Source organism: Budorcas taxicolor, chromosome 11, assembly GCF_023091745.1.
Source record: "Budorcas taxicolor isolate Tak-1 chromosome 11, Takin1.1, whole genome shotgun sequence".
NCBI classification, from domain to species: Eukaryota; Metazoa; Chordata; class Mammalia; order Artiodactyla; family Bovidae; genus Budorcas; species Budorcas taxicolor.
In genome coordinates, this window is record NC_068920.1 from 154887299 (window position 1) to 154901363 (window position 14065).

At 37.3% G+C, this 14065-nt stretch overlaps 1 protein-coding gene across 1 annotated transcript in view; it reads right to left on the bottom strand.

Moving 5' to 3' along the window:
* NR6A1 (nuclear receptor subfamily 6 group A member 1) overlaps window positions 1-14065 on the bottom strand; it is a 212964-nt gene that overhangs the window by 111587 nt on the left and 87312 nt on the right. The window contains exon 4 of the mRNA XM_052648702.1: window positions 5516-5523. Within this exon, the coding sequence (XP_052504662.1) occupies window positions 5516-5523 (8 nt within the window). The remainder of the gene's footprint in view (window positions 1-5515; window positions 5524-14065) is intronic.

Sequence of the window (14065 nt, forward strand, 5' to 3'; positions counted from 1 at the left end):
AGAGGAGCCTGGTGTGCTGCAGTCCATGGGGTCGCTAAGAGTCGGACATGACTGAGTGACTCCATTTTCACTTTTCACTTTCATGCATTGGAGAAGGAAATGGCAACCCACTCCAGTGTTTTTGCCTGGAGAATCACAGGGACGGCGGAGCCTGGTGGGCTGCCATCTATGGGGTTGCACAGAGTCAGACATGACTGAAGCGACTTAGCAGCAGCAGCAGTCAGTCTAGAGTTAAAAGGCACACCAAAACCCTTCCAACTTATAAAAAGGAATAGCTTTTAAGATGGTCAGAATAGCTCTGTAAAGAAGCCCTCTTAAGATTACAAGAAGAATGGTCAAGAATGATTGTCTTTTTTTAAATGTATTTTTAAAACTTTGTTGTATTTATTTGGCTTTGTTGGATCTTGGCTGGGGCATGTGGGATCTTCATTGTATCAACTGGATCTTTAGTTGTAGAATACGGATTTTCTAGCTGTGGCGAGGGCTCCAAAGGGCATATGGGACCCTAGTTCTCCAACCAGGGACTGAACTTGAATTCCCTACGCTGTAAAGCTGCAGATTCTTAAATCATTGGACCACCAGGGAAATCTGCGACAATGACTGTTTTAATAGCCAAAAGGTGGAAGCAACTAAGTGTCCATCAACACATGAAAGGATAAACAAAATGTGGTCTATACATACAACTGAATATTATTCAACCTTAAAAAGGAAGGAAATTCTGACACATGCTACAACATGAATGACCCTAGAGGACCCTAAGCTAAGTGAAGTAAGCCAGTCACAAAAAGATAAACACTGTATGATTCTACTTTTATGAAGCATCTTGAGTAGTCAAATTCATAGAGACAGAAAGAATAGTGGTTGCCAGAGGCTGGGGAAGGAAGGAATAAGAAGTTAATGTTATGTTAGGTACAAAGTTTCAGTTTTGAGAAATGATGAAAATGCTCTGGAGAAAATGGCAGGGATGATTGCACAACAATGTGAATGTACCTAATGCTATAAAACTGTAGACTTAAAAATGGTTAAAATAATAAATATTACGTTATGTGTATTTTACCACAATTAAAAGAAAAAAAAGGAATGACTGCTGTGTAGTTTACAGAGAGGGTGCATCCCTTCTTCTTTGACTTTGATCACTGTTATATCCCATAGTGTATCAACCCAGCTTCTCCAGGTTAAGACAAGAGAATTCCTAGACAGTCACCATATATAAGATACTACATGACATCTAAGAAATAACAACTCCTTACACACCCAAACCTAGAATTTACAGCAAAATTAACAGATGTTATACACTGCCCGTGGATTTATTTCTGAAAGTCTAAAAAGCACAGAAAATAAACCAAAGTACTTTTATGTCTAAATACCAGTTTAGGATTATATATAAGCTAATTCCTAAACAAACAAGAAAGTCCCCAGCAGGGGCGGGAGGGGCAGGGGGGAATCAATTGGTCCATGTAGGGTATATTTCCTATTATCAGTGCTAAGGCCCCATAAAACAACTTCATTCAATTTTTTTTAAATATCAATTTACATTAAATAAAGTAACTTTCATACACTAAATAAAAATGTCACAACCAACAGTCCAAATAATGGCCTTGTTTCCTAGTGGCCCAGAAAGACAGAAAATAAATCCCAAGGACCCTAGTTCAGATAGACTAGAGAGAGTAGACTGTGGTTCTTGCATAAAGACTATGTCACAGTTGAATGGGGTAAACACTTCAGTAGCTTCCCCCCAGCAGCTGCCTATGTGATTAAGGATTAGGATAAGAGTGACAGCTTCACAAAGGCAATAGTAAGAGATAAAGGTTCTTCCTAGCACATTCAAAGACTCCAGAATCCCAAACTTCTCTGCTGTCCTTCCATCCAATTTCCATTAAGAACAATTTATATCATCTAGAAAGCTTCAAAGTCAAATGCTACCTTTATTTTTACCTTATCAAACCCATAAAATCACAGCTGGGGTGTGGTCTAGACATAAGCCTTGGTTAAGATCACAAAAATTCTCAAATCAAATAATTGGGCTAAGTTAGAACAAAGTTCATCAACAAGAAGATGATACAGAATTCAGGCCAAGTTGGCTTCCTTCTGGCATTTCAGAAAGACTAGCATTGCTCCTAATACTAGTACATAGGTGTAAGTAGCCTCTGAGTGGGTAATGTCACCAAACAAAAGCAACACCTTCAAAGTCTCTCTCAGTGACTAGAGGCAGCCAGACACTCAAACTGCCAGTCCTGAATTACGGCCTCTGAATGGTGAGGGCTTCACATTTCACTGATCAGGGCACAGCCCAATCAGAAGACAAACCCCAACACTGCCAGGGACCAGCAAATCCGCTTTCTTCCAGTGTGCACATGACTGAATGTGCTTCTGTCCATCATCTGGGTCATATATAGTTCAATGCGAGCTGAGCAGACAGGGCTGCAAGGAAATCTGGCGCGGTTCAATACCTCGTCTAGTCTGGGTTCCAGTACCTTTTTTTTTTTTTCCAAACTGACAAACTCATTTCTCTACCGGGACAGGATGCTGTGCTGGCTGGGAGTTCCATTTCTGCAGCAAGAATCCTATCTGGAAACACAGAAGTTGTCCTCTAAGCCACAGCAGCTCGAACTTTTTTGATTGTTGTTGCTGCTTTCTCCCATCACCCCCACCCCCTTTTGACAAAGATCCAACTGTAAAAAGTCTTACGTAACAGTTCAGGACTACTTCGGTTCTTTTACTGGGTAAGCACTTTCAATTTTTTTTTTTTAAACTAAAAACCATTTTAACATTGAATCTGTTGAGAGTCTTGACTAAAATCTTTTAAGTAATTTGTGTGGTGAAATACTGTCAGTGGATTTTTTAGTCTCATTTCTGCACGTGCTCCTTTGTTCTCAGAACAGAAGCTTTTTATACACACCCCATAACGCAGCTGGAGAGAGTTATGAAGTCAGTTATTATAAGGAACACAAAGGTTGCTTTGCATTCTTTGCCTTTAGATAATTAATTTCGTATTTGTTTTCTTAAAATGAAGTATTAAAGAAGGGAGAAATTGAATAAACGGAAGAATAAACTGTTGGAAAATCTAGCGAAGTTTGAAGTTTTTACCACCTTTTCTATCTGTAGTTTTGTGTGGCCAAACACTTGTGCTGCCTGGGGCGGTGGGGGTAGAGGCAAGCGTAGACAGAGAGGAACTAAGCCAGACATGGACAAAGGCATGAGCCAAAACCAGACAGTCCTGGCCGTTCGATAGGCCAGCAGTGGGTGAGACAGGTCAGCCAGCTGCAGGGGCGGGAGAGGGGGGGAAAGGGGCATGGATGTGTGAGGTGCTCATGCGTGCGATCGTGACTAGATTCTGAAACTGCCAGCCATTTTCCCAGCTATGCTTTGTGCAATCTGAAGGAATGCATCTTCTCTGAAGCAGTCTTGCCAGGGCCCAGTGATAGCAAAGGAGTGTGATGAATACCACAACATATGGAATCAGAAAATACTGGGATCTGGGGTGGGCAAGAGGGAAACGCAGAGGGTGTGGAAATTTTTTAGTGATCTGGAATGTGTTGAGTGACAGGAAGTGCCCCAAGCTCTCCCCCCCTCAACTCTTCTCAGTCGCGCCTGCTTTTGTCTAACTCTTGTAATCTACACACTACTGCTTACAAAGCTGTCTGAGTTTAAGACAAAAAGAAACATAAAAGGCTCTCTCGTTCCATAGTACCTATGATATGGAAGGAATGTAAAAAGCATGGCCCTTTAAGCCTGTGGACATTTTTTCAGGTATAGAGGAGAAAGATAATATAACAATTTTCCAAGGGTAATGAGAATTATGAATTACCGTCAAGCTTCCAACCTAATTTTAAAAAATCCCGATTCTGCTATACTTACAAATGTTTACGATGGTTCCTAATTTGAAGGAGGTATGCTTGTTTGGTTAATACACTGCATTTGAAGTTGTTTCTATTTTCTTTGTATAAATTTGTGCTTTGGGAGGAAAAAAAACCAAAGAAGTATTCAGAATGCACCGAAAAAAAGGAGATTTTCCCTTCAATGGTTAGAAAGTATTTTTGCTTGATTTCTCAGAGAAAGCCTCTCTCTCGCTCTCTCTCATTTTTGCAAGTATGCTACAAAGATAACTTTATGTCATATAGATGTAAAGTAGGAAACTTTTCATGGAAAACAACAGTGCTCTAAGTAAAAACACCTTAGCATTTTCCCAAACTTCCATATTACCAACAGAAACACTACCACTTGAGAGAAAAGTAGCCAAATAGTTGAATGGCTAACTCTACTTCTGGAAGATGAAATGGAAAATTAAGTGTGAATAAAATGATACTTGGGAATGTTTCTACCTCCTATCACAAAAAATGTTAGTGGTCAGCCTAGGAGTTAATCTTTCCTAGTATGGCTCTGAGCCTTCATGCCGAGCAGACGTTATTCACATGACGATTCGAAAAGTCCATTCATATACCTCACTACCTGGATTTGAATAGAAACCAGACAGCAATTCTTTAGTTCCAGCCACCATTCGCCCCACTGGACAATAGCGATTTGTTAGCACAGAGTCACAGGCTGTGGGACACAAAGCTTGGAGCTGGAGAAAGATGGGGGATTCAGAGAACAGGAAATTACAGGCCCGATGCACTCCTGGCAGCTCTAAGAATACAGAAAGAAAAAAAAAAAAAAGGGCAACACAGTGATGCCATGTTTAAGAGCTACTTCTAGCTTTTTTAACCACCTCCAATGTCATAAAAGCTCTATTGTTGGAGTACATAAAGTCACGAATCCCATGTGCTCTCTTTTCTCACTACAGGGAACTTCATTCAACGGCCTGGCATAGTCAGAAAAATCAAAAGCACCCAGAGTTGATTAGTTGTGAGCTCTGATAGAAAGGAGAGGGGTATTTTACAAATAAAATGACAGCAAAAAATATATACTAAGTAACACAAGTGACATATAACAAAATTAATAGGGTCTACAAATTATTTCATAAGACCAAACAAGCAAAATGAAGCTGAATCTATCAAAACTCCAGAGAAACAAATGCCTTTTCAAGTTATTATATAAAATCTATTATTTAATTCCATCCAAAGTTTCTTTGGAAGACATCAATTTAAAAACTAATCTTAGGTAGAACATTTCCGAGTTCTGGGTCATATTTCCCAAAACAAAAAACTAAAATTGTAGCCCTGAGGATTTACTTTGAAATTGCTGAAAGGAAAACTACATTTTCTTTCGTTGGCTATCAAACTATTATAGCTTGCTGGCTAAATATAGAAACAGTCTCCACTTTCTCTTTAGATATAAGAAATGACATTACTGGTAATTCTAGGTGAGGGGAGAGGGATACTCTTCAATCTCAATGAGCAGAAGAGAACAGAACATGGGTTTCTCTGCAAGCTCTCATGCTGCAACCTGAGCATCAAGGGGCCAGAATGATGTCCATTTCAAAAAGAGGGGACACGGCACAAGAAAGTTGTAAATGGTTTTGTTCTTCTTTCTTCTGTGATCCATTAGCAAGCACAAGTCCCAAATGATATCATACCTGAAATACTCATCAGATGAGATTGTGAATGATCAGAAAGTGCTTTGGAAATATGAACTGTTGTACTCTATTTGGTCCTATGGCTTTAGGATAAACACATACCAAATTTTATGTTGTTGGAAAACCAATATGCAACTTTTAAACTACTACTAATTATTGGATGTCTTCAAATTCTATCATTACTCATCAAACACAAGGATCAATTACAACCTCAAACTATGCTATATTTTTATTTGAATTTAAATAAAAATTAAATAAAATTTAAAATTTTGGTTGCTCAGTCACACTAGCTGCACGCATTTCTAGCACTCAATAGCCCCATGTATGTAACTAGTGACTATTATACTGGAAAAAGCAAAAAATTGTATTTACAACTGCAGAAAGTTCTGTTGGACAGTACTGATCTAGACAGTGTGCTTGCTAAGTCACTACAGTCATGTCTGACTCTTTGCGACCCCATGAAGCGTAGCCCACCAGGCTCCTATGCCCATGGGATTCTCCAGGCAAGAATACTGGAGTGGGTTGGATGCCCTCCTCCAGGGGATCTTCCCGATACAGGGATGGAACCCACATCTCTTATGTCTCCTGCATTGTCAGGCATGTTCTTTACCACTAACACCATCTGGGAAGCCCAACTAGACCATGCTTATATCCAGACCACATTTTCAACTGCACATCCAGCTTGACATGAAAGAAACTGATCTCTAAGCAAAAACCACAACGACAAGGTAGTGAGTACCATGATACTTCAGAGATGTCTAAAACAGGCATTTTGAAACCAAAGATTTCATTTTTTTCCTTGGTCTATAATGAAGGTTATAAAGAATATTAAGACAGTAATGACAGACACGCAGCAGCGGCCACAGTAAAATGTTCCAGAATGGCATTTAGTGTCATGACTACATGTCTTAACCATCAAATCTACCAACAAATAAAACAGACATGATAAACATGAATATGAGGTTCTTCAATTTGGATGCATTCTCAACTCATCCTATTCCTGCTTGGTGCAAGAAACTGGTTTTTAAGGTCAGGTGGACATTGGTTGGATTCCTGGCTCTGCCACTTATTTACTATGTGATCTTCAATAAGTCACTTCCTCTCTTTGTCTCAGATTCCTCATACATAAAACGCAAATATTAATGCCTTCCTGACAGTCATTTTAAGGTTCAAGGATCATATATATAAAAGATCTTGAACTCCTGGCACATTAGAAAATACTCTGGAAATGTCAATTCTGTGAAAATACAGTAAGGGCTTAAGGTTCAATTCACTGAGACTCTTCCCAAACACAGAGAATGGAAATAGAAGGGTCCAGGCTGATATACAGCACAGACAATTCTCTGTTTAAATTTTAATAAAGATGAACGCTGTCAACACTGCACAAAGAATTTCACAAAGTCTCAGAAATATTAAATGGATTGAATGAATATAAGAAAATTATCATTTGAAAAGGTAGGTGGAACAACAAATTTTAATATCATGAGGTGTTTTTAATACTAACATTAATTTAATGCTATTTAGTATATAAGAATCATTTCTTAAATTAAGAAATAATATTTCCTGGAGACACTTTTTGAATAACATTTCTACTGATTCTTGGTGATTAAAACAAAAACATGAAAATTCTAATACTGCCCATGACTAAGAAATTAAAATAGCTTCCTGCAGGTATGAGAAAAAAATTCATGTCTTTTAAAAATCAAAGCCATACATCTGAAACTAACACAACAATGTAAACCAACTATACTTCAATAAAAACTTTAAAAAAGAAAATAAAACCAGTCATAGAAGGAATTCCTGGACAAGAGCTGTACTATATCTGTAGACTCATTTTAATGTTGAAAATAATCTAGCAGAAACTAGAAATAGTAGGTGTTTCTTAATAATGACCCAAATAACTGAAGAATGTTGAACATGTCACAAAATCTTTTCATAGCATGAAAAGCAAGAGATTTTCAAAAGCAAACAGCAGAACTACGTCTAGAGGAGATAATGTGCCATATTGTAAAATCCAAAATCCTAGGTTCACATCCAAAAAACTGGCTGGATTAGATATGGCATGAAATTTTAGCTCTGCCACTATTTAGCTAGGTGACTTTTAACAAGTCACTTATGAATCTTTGTTACCAGTGGTGGTTCAAAAAATACATCTATACTGGAGGCTAAATGACAGAGCACTTGGAGGTGAAAAATTTTGATCCGCCAGAGACTATTCAAACATGTATCATGCACAGTGCTAGACCCAGGTTGAATGATGAACAAAACAGATACAGAAGTTGCCCTCATGGAGCTGATAAGTTATTAACTGAGATAACAATTACTAGGAGTCACCTCATTTAAAAAATAGTAGGCATGGGAGTTTAGAAACTTTGAGAATGGATCCAATAATTTGGGGAAACTGCCCTGCCATCTTTTGAAGCTGAAGTTCATAAGAATATGAAAGAGGGTACACCCTTAGCTCCATTTGATTCAAGTAAAGAGAGATGCTAAACTGTAAGATCTTAATGGATTTCAAGCAATTAAGGAAACAAAACATCTTCAAATACAGAGAGTGGTTTCACAGTGATCACTACTCAGATGTGTGGCAAACCACTATCTCATATAAAAGCTCAGCTCCTTCTGATAGATGATGATGAAGAACAAGGTAATTTCTGCAGGGGACAGTGTAAAGGGGGTCTGAGTTAGGACTGTCTAATTTGGGAACAGACCACAATACACTGGAGCATTAAATGTGATACATATTTCCTTCACTCCCTCTCCTAAGACTATGCTCTTAGAACTTACCACTTCAATGGTGCATACTACGACCATCATGATTACACAGCTAACTGTTAGCAACCAAAAATATCTGAGACATGGATGATAAATATAAAGAGAAGGCATGGCTAGGGCTAGTCACAACTGGGCTTCTGTACAAATTAGAACCATGTCTATGAGGTAACTAAATATTAACTGGATTAACTCTGTTCCAACTGGACTTAGTCATTGTTGTCATAGGACTGTATCAAGAGTTGTTGTTAACAACAGATAAAGTATATCCATATACCACAACAGCACAATGTTATTTCCGCAGAATCTGAGGCTCCTGCTATCCAAATCCCAATCAAGAAATTACCATTCTAGTTTCTCAATACTTAGAGAACTTGGATTTCCAAATAGATTTCCACCCCCCACCAGCAAGGACCCAATATCAGGTAGTCTTTTGCCTTTTCTTTGTTCACTGAATATCAAAGTCAAGTGGAAAAGAGATCTGGCAAATGTACTTAGAACAAATTTGACAGTTAAATAAAAAAATAGGTTCCCAATCTGTCATCTGTTACTGGGATCTAGATTCTGTTAGAAGTACCTCCATTTGGCTTTCTAATAGCATCACATTTTGTCAGGCTCACTTCTCTATATAATCCTGTATTACTGGAACAGACAGTCTCTTCTTCTGCTTGGCCACTTAAAAGCTTCTAGGTATATAGTTCATTCTTTCGAAGGCTATCTGTTGAATGCTTAGTACATGCTAAGCTTCATTCTAGGCACTGAACATACATACAATAGCAAACAAAACAAAGATCCTATCCTTCAGCATCGTAGTCACAAAGATTTGAATCCAGTCTCAGCTTAAGCACTCACCAACTGCATGATCCTAGACAAATCTGCTTCTCTGGGGAGGGCGGGAGCGGGGCGGGGCGGTGGGGGCAGAACGCGGATGGAATACTACTACTTCAAAGAACTGCTGTGAAAAGTAATTGTCAGTGCCTAGCAGAGTATCTAGAATACCACAGATGCTTGACAAACATAGCTCAAGTTTTACAAATAGAAGATATTACTATTATTCATCCTGCTTCCACATCCATGCATCTGAGAATCAGTCTAGTTTTATTTTAATAATAAAAGGTTTCAATGACATTTATGTACCTAAAATACATATTTCAGGTGTTAAGAGATAAGCAGAATAAGAGTCATTAATGGATAAACTGCTATTTCTGGTTATTAAACAGTTTCTGGTTGCATATGCTAAACACAACAGCAAGAATATATGAGAAAAAAAATACTTTGGGGTTAGGATTTTAATGGTGAAATGGATCTTGCACTCACACAGATTTCAAAGGGTAGGACATTTAATTTCTAGTAGGACACTATTTCAGTCAATTTAATCAGAAATTGTCAATTTAATCAGACGAAACATAACTAAAAGATCTGGATTCTCAAGTCTACCACAGAAATCGAGCAGGGCAAAGAAAGTATATCTTTTCCTCTAAAGATCATTATAGATAAGCCTCATTGAGAAAGGAATGTCTCTGAAAGAAAATTCCTGGTCAACTATAGTGATATACTTTATACAATAACTTATTTTTTCATCTTTATTTAGTAAATTTCATTCTAGTGTTATTTGTAGTTATCTATTAGTGATTTTTAAAATACTATGAGTTTTTCTGTCACTATACTTGTAACACCTTATCTATTCGTAACATTTGGCTAGTGAAAAAGAGAATTTGTCACCTATAATCTCACTTACAGAGAAAATTCTTATTAATATCTTGGTATAGTTCAAATACAGTGGAATTAATTCTTTATATACAATTTTATATTCTAATTTGTTCACTTATAAACATTTCTTAAAGTCTGTAAAAATGACTTAAAAAAAAAAGATATCCAGGTGGTTTCCAGTTGTTTTCTATTTAAATAACACTGTAGTGAACATAATTATACAGAAATCACTATCTACCTTTCTGATAACTTTTTAAGTTCAATGCACATTCCTACTAACAGGAACTAAGAGCCCATGTCTCACCCTAACCACTGAGGATGTGCTATACATAATGAACTGGTACACGGATATAATAAGGTTTCCATTTCTTCAATAATGAAAACAGAAGAGTTTTAAAGGAGAAAACAAAGTGAAATAAGGACAAGGAAATAGAAGAATCTCTCTAGTAAGATAAATTATACATACCTACAAATGTTAGGCAATTGATAGAAATCTTGAAAACCTTCCAATAAGATACAGAGAAGTTGAACATTAGACCCCCAAAATTTCAGAATTAACACAAATCAAATCAAAACAAAATACTCTAGAGGATGTGTTCATTACTTGGAAACAATGACATGAATCAAGAATCAATTCCCACCTTTGGGAGAAAAATGACATGGAAAACTGTAATGATAACTTAGGATGCACAAAAATCAGTATTTTCACATCTGAATTAGTTTCAAATTTTAGGAAGAAGCAAAGAATATTAAACATGGATATAAATTTTTGGTTCCCCAAATGCAATAAAATACTATAAAGTCTTACCAAAGCAAGAAAATAACCAAGAATATCACTTATTCAACAAAGCTTTATTGATTGACACCTTTGTTTCAGGTATATGTATCAGAAGAGATCTGAAGTCCTTAAGACAAGTTCTTTCCTGGAAACAATAGCCTTTAGTATGCTTCCCAGTCTGGCCCTCTTAAATCATGTAACATTTGCCCTGCCTAATTGTTGACACATTAAATACTTCATACCATGGCTAAAAAAAAGGAAAACCTTTCAGGACACACACTGTACTGAATGATCAACTTAAAAATCAAAATTTCTTTAGAAAAAAAAAAAAGTGCCCAAATCCAATACAATCTAACTGAATAGATTCCACTTGCATGACCACTTATCAGCACAAAATAATGTTTATCCAAGTACCTACAGTCAAGAGGAATTCAAATAATGACAGGGGAAAAAAAAAAAAAAAACCTCTCACTTCCCATGGACTAATAAAATTACTACCATTTTTCATTTCTTCATAATTTTCCCTGTAAATACTTATTTTCAATCTGACAAGAGGGATTTCTCTTTAAGAGAAAATGATGATCCAGGTTGCCTGTAGATATTTTAGAGTATGTGTATGTAATAGAAGAGAAGTCATCACAGTAACTGCCTGCTCCAAAAATGAAAGCTGATCAGCTCATGTGAAAGGACAGATTTCTGGTGAAGTTTTACTTCTGTTAGGACTCTGTTATCTATATATAACTACTACGTTTCAAAAACACACTCTTCCTAATAATAATTATTAAAGGTCTACTACGCATCATTTGAAAAGACCCTGATGTTGGGAAAGATTGAAGGCAGGAGGAGAAGGGACAACAGAGGATGAGATGGTTAGATGGCATCACCGACTCCATGGACATTGAGTTTGAGTAAACTCCGGGAGTTGGTGATGGACAGGGAGGCCTGGCGTGCTGCAGCTCATGGGGTCGCAAAGAGTCGGACACGACTGAGCGACTGAACTGAATTGAATGCATCAGAACCTGTGTAGTGTTTTTCTAAACATGCCATTTAATAATCAAAACCACCTCAAGAATAATCCAGTACTGTTATTAGCACCTATTTTATTGACAAGGATACTGCAGCTTGGAAAGCTTGTCCATTGTCAAAACTGCTAGGAAGAAGCAGAGTCCAGATGAGTGGTTCTTGGGAAATAGCTCCGTTCTCTTCAGCAGTTTGATTTTCTATGGTTTGCTGGCACATTTACCTCCCTTTAAAATTTTTCCTGTCAAAAACTGGGTAAATTTTTTTCTGCTTCTAGCTTTGAAAAGAACTAGCTTCCAGGATCACGAGAATATGGGACAGTACATTGCAATTTTACATATGATGAAAATAGATTCCTGAATGTCAGCCAAGTATATAGTCTAAATTATGCATGGAACTTTTAAAATAGCTAGATATCATTTATTTATTAGGTTTCAAGTCTCCAGAAAAAGTAGAAAGAACTATATGATTTCTCAAAAAATTACTTAAGTATAAACAATATAGTCTAATTTGGGGAAATCCATTGTTTTCAAAAATAGGCTAGTGTCCACTGTACCAATGCTCTATGATTATAATGTTGTTTAAATGGATATATAATATCTTGAAAGAATAGCATTTCTAGATTCTATATGAATGTGAAAGCCTGTTAACAGGAAAGCAAAATTATCATTAACATTATTTTAAGGTACTTCGGCTTTAATAGTTCCTAGAAATTCACGTTTACTTTTTGATAACAGATAACTAGAATTCACGCAAACAGATTCTTAATTTGGGGCAGGTAGCAAAATATAGAGAAAAAAGCATAGACAGTATGACAACATGCCAAACCATCCCCAAGAAAAAGAAATGCAAAAAGGCAAAATGGTTGTCTGAGAGGGCCTTACAAATAGCTGAGAAGAGCAGGAAAAAGCAAAGGAGAAAGGAACGATATATCCAGCTGAATGCAGAGTTCCAAAGAATAGCAAGGAGAGATAAGAAAGCCTTCCTCAGTGATCCATGCAAAGAAATAGAGGAAAACAACAGACTGGGAAAGACTATAAATCTCTTCAAGAAGATTAGAGTTATCAAGAAAACATTTCATGCAATGAAGGGCACAATAAAGGACAGAAACAGTATGAACCTAACAGAAGCAGAAGGTATTAAGAAGAGGTGGCAAGAATACACAGAGGAACTATACAAAAAAGATCTCAATGACCCAGATAACCATGATGATTTGATCACTCACCTAGAGCCAGACACATCCTGGAGTGTGAAGTCAAGTGGGCCTTGGAGAACATCACTATGAACAAAGCTAGTGGACATGACAGAATTCCAGCTGGGCTACTTCAAATTCTAAAAGAGGATGCTGTTAAAATGCTGTACTCAATATAGCAGCAAATTTGGAAAATTCATCAGTGGCCACAGGACTAAAATAGGTCAGTTTCATTCCAATCCCAAAGAAAGGCAATGCCAAAGAATGTTCAAACTACTGCACAATTGCACTCATCTCAGACACAAGCAAAGTAATGCTCAAAATTCTCCAAGCTAGGATTCAACAGTGTGTGAACCAAGAACTTCCAGATGTTCAAGCTGGATTGAGAAAAGGCAGAGGAACCAGAACAAATTGCCAACATCTGCTGGATCATCGAAAAAGCAAGAGAATTCCAGAAAAACACCTATTTCTGCTTCACTGACTACACTAAAGCCTTTGACTGTGTGGATCACAACAAACTATGGGAAATTCTTAAATGGGGTGGGAATACTAGATCACCTTACCTGCCTTCTGAGATGAGTGTATGCAGATTTCCTAAGAAATCTGTAGGCAGGTCAAGAAGCAACAGTTAGAACTGGACATGGAACAACAGACTAGATCCAAATCGGGAAAGGAGTACGTCAAGGCTATATATTGTCACCCTGCTTATTTAACTTATATGCAGAGTACATCATGAAAAATGCCAGGCTGGATGAAGCACAAGCTGGAATCAAGACTGCTGGCAGAAATATCAATTAACTCAGATATGCAGATGACACCACCTTTAGAGCAGAAAGCAAAGAGGAACTAAAGAGCCTCTTGATGAAAGTGTAAGAGGAGAGTGAAAAAGCCAGCTTAAAACTCAACATTCAAAAAATGAAGATCATGGCATCCAATCCCATCATGTCATGACAAGCAGGTGGGGAAGCAATGGAAACAGTGTCAGACTTTATTTTCCTGGGCTCCAAAATCATTGCCAAAGGTGACTGAAGCCATGAAAAGACATTTGCTCTTTAGAAGAAAAGCTATGACAAACCTA